Raw genomic sequence first — 14293 nt, forward strand, 5'->3', positions numbered from 1 at the left:
AGCGCAGCCCCGCTCCGGCTCTCTCTCGCTTTCTTTCCTTCCCGGGAGCCCTAGGCGCGGATTTTCCTCGCCCCGCCGCTTCGGTGTCTTCCGGAGGTCGCCAAAGCCCTGCAGGGGGCCGGATCCTGCTGGGGGTGCCCTCCCGCTGGGTGATGGGGGGCGGCGAGACACCGTAGGAGAGGCGAGGCGGCGCCGAGGGTGGCACTGCCCCGGGGTCCCCGCGCCGGCTCGGCAGCTGCGAGCGCGCCACGCCGCCCAGCCTCCTGCAGCAATGGCTCGTCGGTGAAACGCGAGCCGGCTCTGTTCCTTTGAGGAGTGCCTGCATCCTTCGTTTGGGCTTCACCACTGTCCTGGGTGAAAATGGCTGTCTAGACTAAAATGTGTCAGAAGAGACCGAGCAGTGGAGAGCCAGCCTGCTAAGCCCAACTCGTAAACCCCGAGACCTGGAGGAGGAGGAGCTCGGCTCTGAAAAGTGCAGTCATGAATTCTGGAGTTGCCGTGAAATATGGAAACGACTCCTCGGCCGAGCTGAGTGAGGTAAGGAACAGCTGAGGTCGGGAGCTCTGGTTTCTTAGGCATTTGCTTGGCGACAAATTCCCCTGCCTCCCTATCTCCCCCAGCCCCACCCGCCACCCGCCTTGCGCTCCCAAGTCTGGAGGTAGCGCAATTAAAGATTAATAGATTTTTTTCTGGATCGTGCTGTAACTTGTTGTGCTACTCAGGAAATGACCTGAACTGGGCTTGATATTTTAGTCTGAAACGAGTGGCTTAAAAAAGAAACAAGCTCTCACCATGTTGCCAAGGCGTCTTAACTCTCCGTGGCCTGGGTCCCCTGTCCTTTCCCACCCCCGACCCCTTCCTCCAGTTTGTGTACTGCATTCCCTTTCATAGTTGGCAAAATGCAGGGGTATCCCAGCTGTGAGCCTAAGCTGATGGTAAGTGCTTTCTTTGGAGGGGCCGGGAGCTCACCGGAGTACTTAGGGCTGCCACTGGCTCCCACGTGTGATGCGTTTAGCTCGGCTCCGGCCAGGTGGTCTTTCCTAGGCGGAGACGCAGGACCTGCGCTGGGAAGGGGAGTGGGGAGAAAGCACATCAAAGCGGCTTAGAACTTTATTTCCTGCCCGGGACTGGACTCCCGAGTCTTTGAGGCCAGCGCATTTGCAATTCCTGGCTCTCACAGTAACAAATCCACTGGAGTGCTGGAGACCTGCTTTGAAATTAAAGCGACATCAAACGATATGCAAATACAGGAGGCATCAGATGCTGGAGGCCACCTTTTTTGATGACTTTAGGGATGCCTCTGGCACTTTCCCCCCTTCCCGCCCCCCGCGCCACTTTGAATACCTCAAAAGTGGTGACGGGAAACCTACAGAACTGGCCGCTCGGAAAGAGAAGAGGAAGGCTGCAGGAGGCTTGGCGGCTGTGGATTTTCCTCTTGGCACCATTATTGAGCCATTTATGGGGCAAAAGTGGAATAAATAGTCTGTGTTTCTTGAGGATGGTTGGAGATAGGAAGGGGAAGAAAGGAGACCCGTAAAAAGAGCCGAAAGGTAGATCGACGGGATGTCAGATTACCAACCGTGAAGGGAAAATGAAAGGACGGAGCCCTTTTGAGGGGGTCGGGGGCGGGGCTGGTGCTGGGGAAGAGAGGGAGGAGTAGATGGGGGAAATCCGAGTAGGTCTGCGGCTAGTGTCCAGCAGTGAGTGCTCTTGGCCCCTGCCTGGTGCTCCAAGTGTCTTGCTGCTGTGCTGTCCCTGCTCTGATTTGAACAGCCTTTTGAGATACTGGCTGCATGAGGGAGAGGCATGTCCTAATTCCCTCCTCTTTGCTTGTGATGCAGAAAGCTGGGAGATGTTAAGGGCGAGGGCTTGCCTTAAAAAATGGGAGGTGGGGGAAGAGGCAGATGTAAAACAGAACTCAGGACCCTGCTCCATTAATAACACTATTCAAGAAGCCTTTGACTTATCTTTTAAGGTCATTTACGAAGGTGAAACTAAAGGCATGAATCTTTCGGTCTTTGCCAGGCCCTTTACATGATGTGTTTTTATGTCGCAGCTTTAACTCTATCACCTGAAGTGTACTGTTCAGATGCTTTTGTTTAAAAACGAATCACAGATTTAGGATGAAGTTGGCTAGAACATGGAAAAGAGCGGCCTGGCTTGACTTGAAGAGTCTTGGCACAGTCAGTGAATGTATTAGATGAACCAAGAGTATTTATGAAACTCAAGTGGGAGGTAAAATTCTGCATTCTTTGCCTGGTTATAGTCGCTCCTGAAGTGCTCCTTGGAAAACTTAAGGCCAAATGAAAGAGCTGAGGGTGCTTTGTGGCCTTTGCATTAGTTGAAATAGTAATATTTGAGCATGATGGGACATAGTTTTGTCCTGAAGAAAATAAGTTTCTGCCTTAACCATATCCTTTACCAAATTTTCTCTCCTTTCCCTCAGTGTTTGCTCATTCATTCCCTGCCCTCTTCCTAGCCTTCCTAGGTTCATTGATTTAGGGTCCTCTCTGTCCCTTTAGCCTTCGTTTCCCTGCAGATTCAGTGGTTGCAGTGGACTATAACGATAATTATTTTTAGTTTTTGTACATAGTTTATTTTGTTTTTTAGGGCCACACCTGTGGCATAAGTGCTTATTGTAGGGTGTATGTAAAGAGAATTTGTAAGCAAAAGGGAGTTGTATGATTCATACCTTGTGGACCTTAAATCTCAGTTCAGTTTATCATAGTTTATGATTCTAATTGTAGAATTTGCCTTTTCTATGATATGTATTGAGCAGTTATCTGTATGATCCATAGATTTAACTACAATTCATTTGTATTTTTCACATTAGGTCTGTGATGAAGCAGAGTTTCTTTTCGCTGTAGCTTTTTCCTTAAACACTGGTTTTACTTCATCTTGGGGGACAGAGTTGCTTTCCTCTTTTGTTGGTGGCTTCCTCCTTCTCACCTAGAAGCAGAGCTAATAAATACCCCCAGAGGCTCCTTTAGTGCCATATCTCTTATTGCCCAGGAGCCTCAATGCTATCTGGAGGTCACTGTGGCGTCACATTCAGCCTGATGGTCTCCAGGCATTTCAGGGGCAGGAAGAACTCTGAAAGGGCCTCACATTTCCTGGGTATCATAGACAAGAGGCCTCCCTCATTGGTGTTGACTTGTGAGCTTACCTCTTCTACAAGAATCCTCTAACCACAGGTGTCATGGATTCTTTGACAAGGGTGTTGACACTGACTCCATAACATTCTAAACAAGGGGGAGGGACTTCAATCAATTTCTAATTGTCATCTGCTGTGTCCTATTCATGAGCACGGCCAGGTTTGGTCGGCACTGAGATGCTGGCTTCTGCCTACAGTGCTCCAGCAGTTCTTGGGTGCGAGAGCAGAAAGAGGGCTTTGGGTTTGAGGGATAAAGATTAGGAGACCTTGAAGTTGCCATTATGGCTCAGCAGTAACAACCAGACTAGTATCCATGAGGACGCGGTTCAATACCTGGTCCTGCTCAGTGGGTCAAGGATCTGGCGTTACCATGAGCTGTGGTGTAGGTCACAGACATGGCTCAGATCTGGTGTTGCTGTTGGTGTGGCTGTGGTGTAGGCCAGCAGGTTGCAGCTCCTATTCCACCCCTCGCCTGGGAACTTTGTATGCTGTGGGCAAGGCCCTAAAAAAGACAGGAAGAAAAAAATTAGGAAACCTAAAGCTGGGTGTTGGGTGAGGTGTTTTGTATGTGTTAGAACTTAAAAATAGGAGTTCCCGTTGTGGCGCAGTGGTTAACGAATCCGACTAGGAACCATGAGGTTGCGGGTTCGGTCCCTGCCCTTGCTCAGTGCGTTAACGATCCGGCGTTGCCGCAAGCTGTGGGGTAGGTTGCAGACGCGGCTCGGATCCCGAGTTGCTGTGGCCCTGGCGTAGGCCAGTGGCTACAGCTCCAATTCGACCCCTAGCCTGGGAACCTCCATATGCCGCGGGAGCGGCCCAAAGACAAAAAAAGACAAAAAAAAAAACCTTAAAAATGGAAAAACAGGAAATTCACAAGTGTGTTCCTTTTGTGTCTTTATTTTGAACAAAAGCTATTTAAGATCCTGTTGAAGATTATAAGAGACAGTAAGATGGTCTCTGCTTGTGGACATTCAGAACATTTTTATTTCTCGGTGACCACAAATGATTCTATCGAGTCTGAATACTTTAAACCAAGGGAACTAATCTTGAGCATGGACAACAGTACTTTACTACAGAAGGAAAAGTTGAGAAGCATGATTGGTTATTCTTTTTTTTGCCTAATAGCTGTCCCTGATGCACACTCAAAGGGTGTCTTCCTTTTTCTGGTGTGAGGTTAAGGAAGAACTTCAACATCAGCCAAATCAAAAGTACCTAGAAAATTAAGTGTTTGGCTTTCAGTCTCCCTCCCCCATGATCAAGAAGCTGAATGGACACACATTCAGCAACATTAAATTCTCCCCAGCCTTGTCAAGGGAAGGCTCTTAAATCTTCTTCCTCATCGCAGTAGATTTTCTGTCAGCAGTTAATTTGGTTTGTCTTGGTAAAACCTGTGGGACCAGTGTGTAGTTCAGCCTTATTTCACTATCACAATCACATTTCTTGATTCTTAGAATAATTCAGACCTTGGGAAGATGTCTTACTTAAGGCGCAGTGGTACCCAGGTGTGATTTGGATTTACTCATCTTCATAGGATAGCTGTGGACTCCTTTCTGCTTGCCTATTTATGTAGCAAACTAAAAACTTAGCTTTAAGAATTTGTTCTTTCCTGGCAGTAATTAAAACCTCTTGTCCAACGCAATCAACTTATATTCTTTGCCTTTTTTTTTTTCAATTTAATTTTTATTTTATATTGGAGTGTACTTGATTTATAATGTGTTAGTTTCACGTATACAACAAAGTGATCAGTTATACGTATATCCATTCTTTTTCAGCTTCTTTTCCTATATAGGTTATTACAGAATACTGAGTAGAGTTCCCTGTGCTATACGGTAGATCCTTGTTGATTATTTTATTTTATTTTATTTTATTTTATTTTATTTTATTTTTTTGTCTTTTTGCTGTTTCTTTGGGCCGCTCCCGAGGCATGTGGAGGTTCCCAGGCTAGGGGTCCAATCGGAGCTGCAGCCACCGGCCTACGCCAGAGCCACAGCAACGCGGGATCCGAGCCGCGTCTGCAACCTACCCCACAGCTCACTGCAACGCCTGATCGTTAACCCACTGAGCAAGGGCAGGGACCGAACCTGCAACCTTATGGTTCCTAGTCAGATTCGTTAACCACTGCGCCACGACGGGAACTCCCTTGTTGATTATTTTATATCTAGTAGTGTATGTTAATACCAAAGTTCTAATTTATCCCCCCCCAACCTTTCCCTTTTGTGTTTTCTAAGTCTGTGAGTCTGTTTCTACTTTGTAAATAGGTTCACCTGTATCATTTTTTTTTAGAGTCTATATATAAATGATATCATGATTGTCTTTCTCTGTCAGATTTGCTTAGTATGATAATCTCTAGGTCCATCCATGTTGCAAATGGCATGGTTTCCTTCTTTTTTATGGCTGAGTAATATTCCATCGCGTATATGTACTACATTTTCTGTAGCCTTTCTTCTGTTGATGTACATTTAGGTTGCTTCCATGTCTTGGCTATTGTAAATAGTGTTGCAGTGAACATTGGGGTGGATGTATCTTTTCGAATTATGGTTTTCTCTGGATAGATGCCCAGGGGTGGGATTACTGGATCATATGGTAGTTCTATTTTTAATTTTTAAAGGAACCTCCATATTGTTCTCTATAGTGGTTGTACCAATTTACATTTCCACCAACAATGTGGGATGGTTTCTTTTCTCCACACCCTCTCCAGCATTTATTGTTCATAGAGTTTTTGATGATGGCCATTCTGACTGATAAGAGGTGATACCTCATTGTAGTTTTGATTTGCATTTCTAATAATTAGTGATGCTGAGCATCCTTTTTGGCCATCTCTATGTCTTCTTTGGAGAATTGTCTATTTATTTACTTTTTTGTCTTTTCTAGGGTGGCACCCGTAGCATATGGAGGTTCCCAGGCTAGGGGGTCTAATTGGAGCTGTAGCCTCCAGCCTATACCAGGGCCACAGCACCACAGCAACTTGGGATCCGAGCCATGTCTGCTACCTACACCATAGCTCGTGGCAAAGCTGGATCCTTAACCCACTGAGCAAGGCCAGGGATAGAACCCGAAACCTCATGGTTCATAGTCAGATTTGTTAACCACTGAGCCACGATGGGAACTCTGAGAATTGTCTATTTTTATCTTCTACTCATTTTTTGATTTTTTTTTTTATATTGAGCTGTATGAGCTGTTTGTATATTTTGGAGATTGATTCCTTGTCAGTTGCTTCATTAGCAAGTATTTTCTCATTTTGTGGGTTGTCTTTTTGTTTTGTTTATGATTTCCTTTGCTGTGCAAAGACTTTTAGGTTTGGTTAGGTCCCGTTTGTTTCTATTTGTTTTTATTATCATTACTCTAGGAGGTAGATCCAAAAAAGACATCACTGTGATTTATGTCAAAAGAGTATTTTGCCTCTATTTTCTTCCAAGAGTTTTATAATATCCAGTCTTACATTTAGGTCTTTAATCCATTTCGAATTTATTTTTGTGTATGATGTTAGAAAATGTTGCAATTTCATTATTTTACCTGTAGCTCCTAGCTGTCCCAGCACCACTTACTGAAGAGACTGTCTTTCCTTTGTTGTATATTCTTGCCTTGTTTGTCATAGATTCATTGACCAGAAGGATCTTCTTTGCCTTTTAGGCATTAAACAATGAATAGATAAAATTCTCCTATCACTGTTTACTTTGAAACTCTAGTTGCCCTGGGAAATCATATTTCCTTACTCTGGCTTTATTGCTTCATTCAAAGCCTCTTTCATAAAATGATTCCACTCCTGAATGTAGGTTATAGAGGCAACTCTCCATGCTTTCCCTGTTCACTTGTTGGGTGGCTATGGAAACCCTATCTTGATTGATCTTCTAATTAAGAAGTGGATTTGTATAGGAGAAAATTGTTCTCTGGATAATCTTGTATGACTATCTCTAAGTGGCTGTCTCACAGAAGTGCTTAATCTAAATCATCAGGTTACAAAATATGAGTTGGAAGGGACTGTGAGATGGTGCAGTATTCCTGCACCCCTTTGTACTTCTTTTTTTTTTTTTTGGCGTTTTTAGGGCCACTCTAGTGGCATATGGAGGTTCCAGGCTAGGGGTCTAATCAAAGCTGTAGCCTCTGGCCTACACCACAGCCACAGCAATGCCAGGACTGAGCCGCGTCTGTGACGTACACCAGAGCTCAGGGCAATGCCCGATCCTTAACCCACTGAGCAAGGCCAGGGATCGAACCTGCAACCTCATGATTCCTAGTTGGGTTCATTTCTGCTGCACCACGACGGGAACTCCTCTTTTTTTGTCTTTTTAGGGCTGCACCCTAGGCATATGGAAGTTCCTAGACTAGGGGTTGAATCAGAGCTAGAGCTGCCAGCCTACACCATAGCCACAGGAATGTGGGATCTGAGCCTCATCTGTGACCTACACCACAGCTCACTGCAGCGCTGGATCTTAAACCCACTGAGCGAGGCCAGGGATCGACCTGAGTCCTCATGGATACTAGCTGGCTTCATTACCTCTTGAGCCACAACAGGAACTCCCCTTTATACTCTCTGTCCTTATGGACTCAAAGTTCATTGTAATGATTTGTCTCATGTCTGTTTTAGATACAGGCCATAAGCATCATAATAAAAGTGTCACAACCTGTCCCAGAGGCTGGCACATAGTAGTTGTTCTACAAAGGTTTAAATGAATGCCTTGCTTTTTCTCCTTCATTCCCGTTTTATAAGCAGAGAAGTTGAGGAACTGGTAAGTTCTTGGTCTTAGGCCTTTTTTTTTTTTTTTTTTTTGCAGCCTATCACTATATAACAAACTACCCACCAAATTTAGAATCTTAAAATAAACAACCTTATTAGTTCATGCTTTCCCAGTTTTGGGTGGAGCTGACAGGAGGTGGGGGTGGGGGGATGTAGGATTTGGGTCTGTGACTCCAGCCGGAAGCTGTGCTTCCAAAATGGCATGGCTGGCAAACTGGCTCTGGCTGTGGACTGGAGACCACCTCACTTCTCCACTACCTGGGCCTGCCCATGTGTTGCTTGGCTTTCCTCTCAGCCTAGCAGCTGGGTTCTAAGGATGAGGTGGAAGCAACCGATTTTTTTAAAATGTAGGGCTGAAATTGGCACAAGGTCATGCCTGTGTTTTGGTTAAAAGAGCTGCATCCTTAGCCCAGATTCAAAGGAGTGAAGAAATAGATCTCACCTCTTCAAGGGGGATGAGATAAAGATAAAGAATTTGCAACCATTTTTAATCTACAACAGAGGTCACACAACAAGAGCCATGTCTAAAATCCTGGTCTCTAAATTCCCAATGGCTGGCAGTAGTTTTTGTTTTATTTCATCCTTTTTAGCTATTAAGTTAGTGATTTATAACTAACTTATAGTTATAGTGATTTATAGGTAACACTTTTTTTTTTTTTTCCCGTCACATGCAGCACATGGAGGTTCCTAGGCTAGGGGTTGAATTGGAGCTACAGCCACTGGCCTACACCACAGCCACAGCAACACCAGATCTGAGCCGCGTCTGTGACCTACCCCACAGCCCCCACCAGTGTCAGATCCCTAACCCACTGAGGGAGGCCAGGGATTGAACTCAAAACCTCATGGTTCCTAGTCAGATTTGTTTCAGCTGCGTCACGATGGGAACTTCTATAATAGGTAACACTTTGTAAGCTTTTCCCAGGTATCAACATACTTGATTATCCAAAGACCCTCGGAGATACCTTCTGTTATGCCCATGCTGCAGGTGGAGAAATTAAGGCATTAAAGAGCTGAAAACCTTTACCAAGATTACACAGACTGTGAATGGTGAAGTCAGAATTTGAGCCCAGGTAGTCCTGTTTCAGAATCTACTCGTCAAACACTGTTTGATTTTGTTAGTTTCTGTTACTGCTCTCAGCTTTTTCGGTCACATGTTCCTAGGAGGGAGTATTCCATTTCCTAAGCCAGTTGAACTTGATTTGCACTGTAATCTCTACACAGTACCCAGATAAATGCTTTTGTAAGCATGAAATGAATATGGTCATTGCCATCACCTTTAAGTATCTGAAGAATTCTAGACAATGATTTTCTAGAGCCTTAAAAGCAGATTTATTGGTACAGGAGGCCCTCCTTCTGTCCCTGGTCCTTACAGGGGAGGGAGTGGCACCAAGCCCTCTGTCCCACTGGCCGTGTGCGCTGCGTCATCCCAGGAATTAGTGCTGCATTGTGTCAGCTGCCAGGATGAGAGTAAGATTTCCTTTGTCACAAGAATTAGGGCTCTCACCCTGCAGGTGGGGCTCTAGGCTTCTCCAGCCCTTGGTAAGTCCTGTGGGGCTGCAGAGTGATGAGGCTGATGAAAAAGCTGGTCAGGTAGATGCCAGGACTGCACAGCAAGGCAGCTGCTGGTGGCCTGGTCCCGAGGAAACCTGTGCTGAAGATGCCGGCCAAACCGTGTGCCGTTGAACCCAGCAGGCGAGGACGCATAGATGGAGTGTGGCCGGAACCAGGTGGTAGTCACGGAACAAGGGAAGGAGAAGTGCGATGAGGGGAGGAAGTCAGGCCAAGACCAGCCAGGAGATCAGGAACTGAGGGGGCTGTAGGCCCGAGATAAGAGCGAGAACCCTGATTCTGAGGAAGTGCTTTGCCCAGTCAGGAAGTTTTGAAATGAATCCCAAGACCTGTCCTATTGAGGCATTATGTACAGAACCGTGGGTACCAGATTTGAGGTGCCAGAACTTTGAATGGGGGCGTCCATCCCAAGTAGGGAATGTTGACTCAGGGAGTCAACTCAAGGTGCTGCTTTCAGAGCTGCCCGAAGCTCATTTACCCAGTGCCAGTCACGGAGAAGGCTTCCTCCGAAGCCAGACTGTCCCCGGAAAATAAAAGCCGCCTTTATGGCAAGCTTAAGAAGTCGGTGATGAACAACGATTTCACATTTAGGCTTTGATCCAAGGAGAGAAATTTCAGAAAACCAAGATGACGTTTTAAGTAATCTCTAGATTCTGGGAAGGAGGTTTATGTTGGTAGGATTACAGAATCAGACAAGCCAAAAAAAGACACAGAAAATTGGTAGTAGATAGGACGTGGATTTTTATATCAACGAGGGGCTGGCAAGGCAGAGATAAATCCCTAACGGTAAGTGGCCATCTTTCATTCTTGAAAGAAACAAGAAAAGAATAAACTGGATTACGTAGGTAAGCAGACATTCAATTTATAGAGTAAATATTTGCTGAGACCACAAAGCCATCCCTTCTTTCTAGGAAATGTCCTTTTTCTCTTGCTGATCAGAGATAGCCAAAATTAATACTCTTGAGAAGGAGGACACCTTTTGGAAGGTTTGCGTTATCATCAGGAGTGACTGAAGTTATAAAGCACTTTGCATGTGTACATCTTTCAAGATGTTTTTGAAACTCAGCAGAAGAGTTAAAACAGTGAGGCTGTCTAGGAAAAAAAAAAAAACAACTCAGCATTAGCAGCTGTTGATTCTACTTGCCATGCAGAAAGCTATAGGTTAGGGTTGTTAACTTTGTACATAGCAATCCAAGTCTGTTGGGCTGGGAAGATTGTGTGCTTAAGCTACTTGATGCTTTAGTTGGTGGGATATTTTGAGGCAGATCTCTTGTCATGAGGCTTGATCACTGCTTGGAACACGTGGCGGAAACTTTGGGGCCCAAGATGGAAATGTGTCTTTAGCCAAAGGCTGTAGTGTTCCATTACCTGCAAACAGAAAGTTTCCGGAAACTTCAGTGTGCGTGCATGCACATCAGTTAACGACCCCAGCTGGAATTGTGAGCAATACTGAAGCAGTTGTCAAGGGAAGAATGCCAACATGGAAAAAGATGGCCTGGCAATTAGAAAAGCAGTGGAGTCTTCTGGTCGGTTGCAGGGTAAGAGTGGCAGTAATTGCTTGTCTCTGTTTCCTCCGGGTTGTGTGGACTTGTCCACAGAGTACATGGCACATGTGCAGTGACTGCTTGCTTCTGCCTGACTTCCTCTCAGCCTCCCAGGGTAGTCGATCCTTCCCTCATCTGTGCTCAGAACACTTATTTTAATATCCTCGGCCGCCCTGGGAGACTATGAGATCTTTGAAGGCAGGAACAGGAGTTCCCATTGTGGCGCAGTGGAAATGAATCCAACGAGGAATGTTGAGGCTGCAGGTTTGATCCCTGGCCTCGCTCAGTGGGTTAAGGATCTGGCATTGCTGTGAGCTGTGGTGTAGGTCACAGAAGTGACTCAGATCTTGCTTGGCTGTGGGGTAGGCTGGCAGCTGTAGCTCCGATTTGACTCCTAGCATGCCCCAGGTGTGGCCCTAAAAAGCAAAAAAGAAAAAAAAAAGAAAGGGAGGGAGAAGGGGGGAGGGGCGTTACCATAGTTACCATAGTGATGAGGGCAGACCTGTCTGTGGGTATCTTTGAATGGAGACCTGAGTGCAAGGAGGAAGAGAGTGATGCAAACATGAAGATGATCACTTCAGGCAGTGGAATGAACAAGGGTCAAGGTGCAGAGGCCAGAGCATGCGTGGTGTGTGTCAGCAAGGAGGTGATGTGGCCGGGAGTGTGGTGCCAAGGGGAGAGTGGAAGGAGGTGAGGTCTGAGCAAATAGTTCTGGCCAGGTCACCTATAGCCTCAGAGGCATTGGAGAAGAATCTAGATTTCTCTGGAGTGTTTTGGATATCTGTTTCAAATGACTTTTTTAAAAAATCCTTTTCCTGTATATCTGTGTTTTTATTGTGGGGTAGGGGCAAGGAGATGTCCTCTGGAAGAGAAGAACCTGGCAAAGAAAAGGCCAGGAAGGTTGTGGCCCAAAAGCCAGTGAAAGAAAGTATTTTCAGAAGCGGGTAGAGTGATGAGTCAGATGCTTCTCTTTTAGTTTCTTTCACTCTCTTAAAGCCTTTGCGTAGCCCCAGACTTTCAGAGGGTGTCATTTTCTCCAATCAGAAATAATTGTTAGGTGCTTTAAAAATAAACTATAATGATTTTTGGACATCTTCAGTGTATGAGAGTGTATTTTCCCCTTAAAAGGAATGGTTTAAAGAAGTGAGTGGTGTGGACACTGGCCAAGAACGATTTGAAAACTGCCTTCCCTTGATGGATGGTTAAGTGTTGATGGATGCTGATGATGCACAATATAGGTGGGTTCTGAATTAAGAAAACTGGGCTCTTTCTGCTGTCACTTGGACCAATTTCCTCCCACTGTTTAGAAATACGTTATTTTTATGAACTTTCAAATCAGTTTATTGATTTATAACCAATGTAGCTCCAAGGAACTTGGAATGCTGACAGTTTTTTCCTATTGAAAAGCTATTTGGCAGTCAGATGATGACCAGAAAGTGGCCAGGTAAGCCTGGGTTTAGACAAAGGGGGTGCTCCTGTTGGGTGGCACCATTAAGCTGTTCTTTGATTTGCAATTTATTTTATCCAAACCATTTTCATAGCTGATGAGGAAACTGAGGCAGGAAAGTAGCTGGCTAGTGGCGGAGGAGAAGATATAGAACCCAGGACTTTTTCCCCTTAACTTCCAGGGATAATTTTTCCTCTTCTGCCTCAACTTCCGCAGTTTCTGCATCACAGGATTTGCTTTAAAGTATGTGTTTGGATTTTGCTTTGTTTTTTGTTTGTTTTGTTTTGTTTGAGGCTTGATGTGGGATCTCAGTTCCTAGATCAGGAATGGAACTCAGGCTGCTGCTGTGAAAGCACTGAGTCCTAACCACTAGGAGTCTTGCTTTAAAGTATATGTTTTATAATAGTCTATATGTATATATTTTTTTGCTTTTTAGGGCCGCACCTGTAGCATATGGAGGTTCCCAGGCTAGGGTTTCAGTCAGAGCTATAGCTGCCAGCCTATACCACAGCCACAGCAACACCAGATCTGAGCCCTGTCTGTGACCTACACCACAGCTCATGTCAATGCCAGATCCCTAACCCACTGAGCGAGGCCAGGGATCGAACCTGCGTCCTCATGGATACTAGTCTGGTTCATAACCCACCGAGCCACAATGGGAACTCCAGGAGTTCTTCATATATATCAACTCCCCATCCCTTTTCTCCTTTGTCCAGGTCTGATTTTTTCTGTGCTTGGGTCTTTGCATGACTGCTGGCTCCTTGCTATTTCCAAATGGAAATACAATGAGGCATGAGCATAAACTGCTTCTCCAAGGAAAATTGCTTCTCTTCGCACAAGCGCAGGAGGCTCCTTCCTCCGTGGTGTCCAGGAAGAAGTGGCTTCCTGCCTGGTTGTGGACCCAGGGCTCATTTCACAGGCTGGGAACCAGCAGTCCTGCCTCTGGACACACTAGATTATCCTGAGCCACGTTAGGCAGGCCCCAGAGTGAAGAGTTATGACCATGGCATTTGAAGAGTTAGTTACATTGCTCCACCGACATGCGGTGATTCCACAATATTGAAAGAGGATTTTTAGGAGAGGGCTTTAGCAAGAGGGGCCTGTGGAGAGTAGCCAGGAAGTCTGCAGCTGGCCTGTTAGATTAGATAACTGTTACTTTATTTCTTGGTGCTGTGAATCTAAGCCTGGTTAAACCAAAATCTAATTTATTTTCATGCTTGATTGGGAGCACTTTTGATTAAGTGTTTGGATGAGAGTAAGCGTGGAATAGTACTGTGGGAGCGAGATAGTCCAGGGGCTACTTTGCCTGGGCTGATTATTAAGAGAGGGTTAATAGTGAGGAGGGGGAAGGAAAATAGGAGAGTCGGACCCCAGGACAGGAGTTTTTACTTCTTATGGGTAGATTTAAACTTAAATTGGTATCCCCCCTTTCCAGGATGCTTTGATGCAAGCACGGGATGGGAAGCAGTATGCTTTCTGGTATGACTGATAGAGTGACTTCTAAGACCGTTTCTCATTTGGGGCTTCTGAGCTGCTTTTCAAAATACTGTCTGGACATACAAGTAATTACGGCCAAAGAAAGTGTCGCATGCTGATAAAGCTACCTTCCCACCCTTTAATTTCCCAAATGTCAAAGATGGGACATCTTCCGTATTTGGCAGTAAAATGTCCCAGCTAGCAGTGGTGATATCTTAGGGCCAGGGGATATGTTTAATGACTAGTAAAGGCCTCTGTTTTTTGGCTGCCTTCTTGGCTCACTTCTCTGGGCCAAGTCACTTGATGGGTCAACTCCGTTGGTCTTTCTGAAAAACTCTGTGTGGCAAAGTTGTGTGGAAATCATAGCT

General features: G+C 45.4%; 1 protein-coding gene across 1 annotated transcript in view; it reads left to right on the top strand.

Moving 5' to 3' along the window:
* The first annotated feature begins 253 nt into the window (after positions 1-253).
* Positions 254-14293, top strand: part of LOC125126224 (colorectal mutant cancer protein) — a 337404-nt gene continuing 323364 nt past the window's right edge. The window contains exon 1 of the mRNA XM_047778410.1: positions 254-537. Within this exon, the coding sequence (XP_047634366.1) occupies positions 481-537 (57 nt within the window). The 5' untranslated portion in view covers positions 254-480. The remainder of the gene's footprint in view (positions 538-14293) is intronic.

The sequence above is a fragment of the Phacochoerus africanus genome, chromosome 4 (assembly GCF_016906955.1).
Source record: "Phacochoerus africanus isolate WHEZ1 chromosome 4, ROS_Pafr_v1, whole genome shotgun sequence".
Taxonomy (NCBI): domain Eukaryota; kingdom Metazoa; phylum Chordata; class Mammalia; order Artiodactyla; family Suidae; genus Phacochoerus; species Phacochoerus africanus.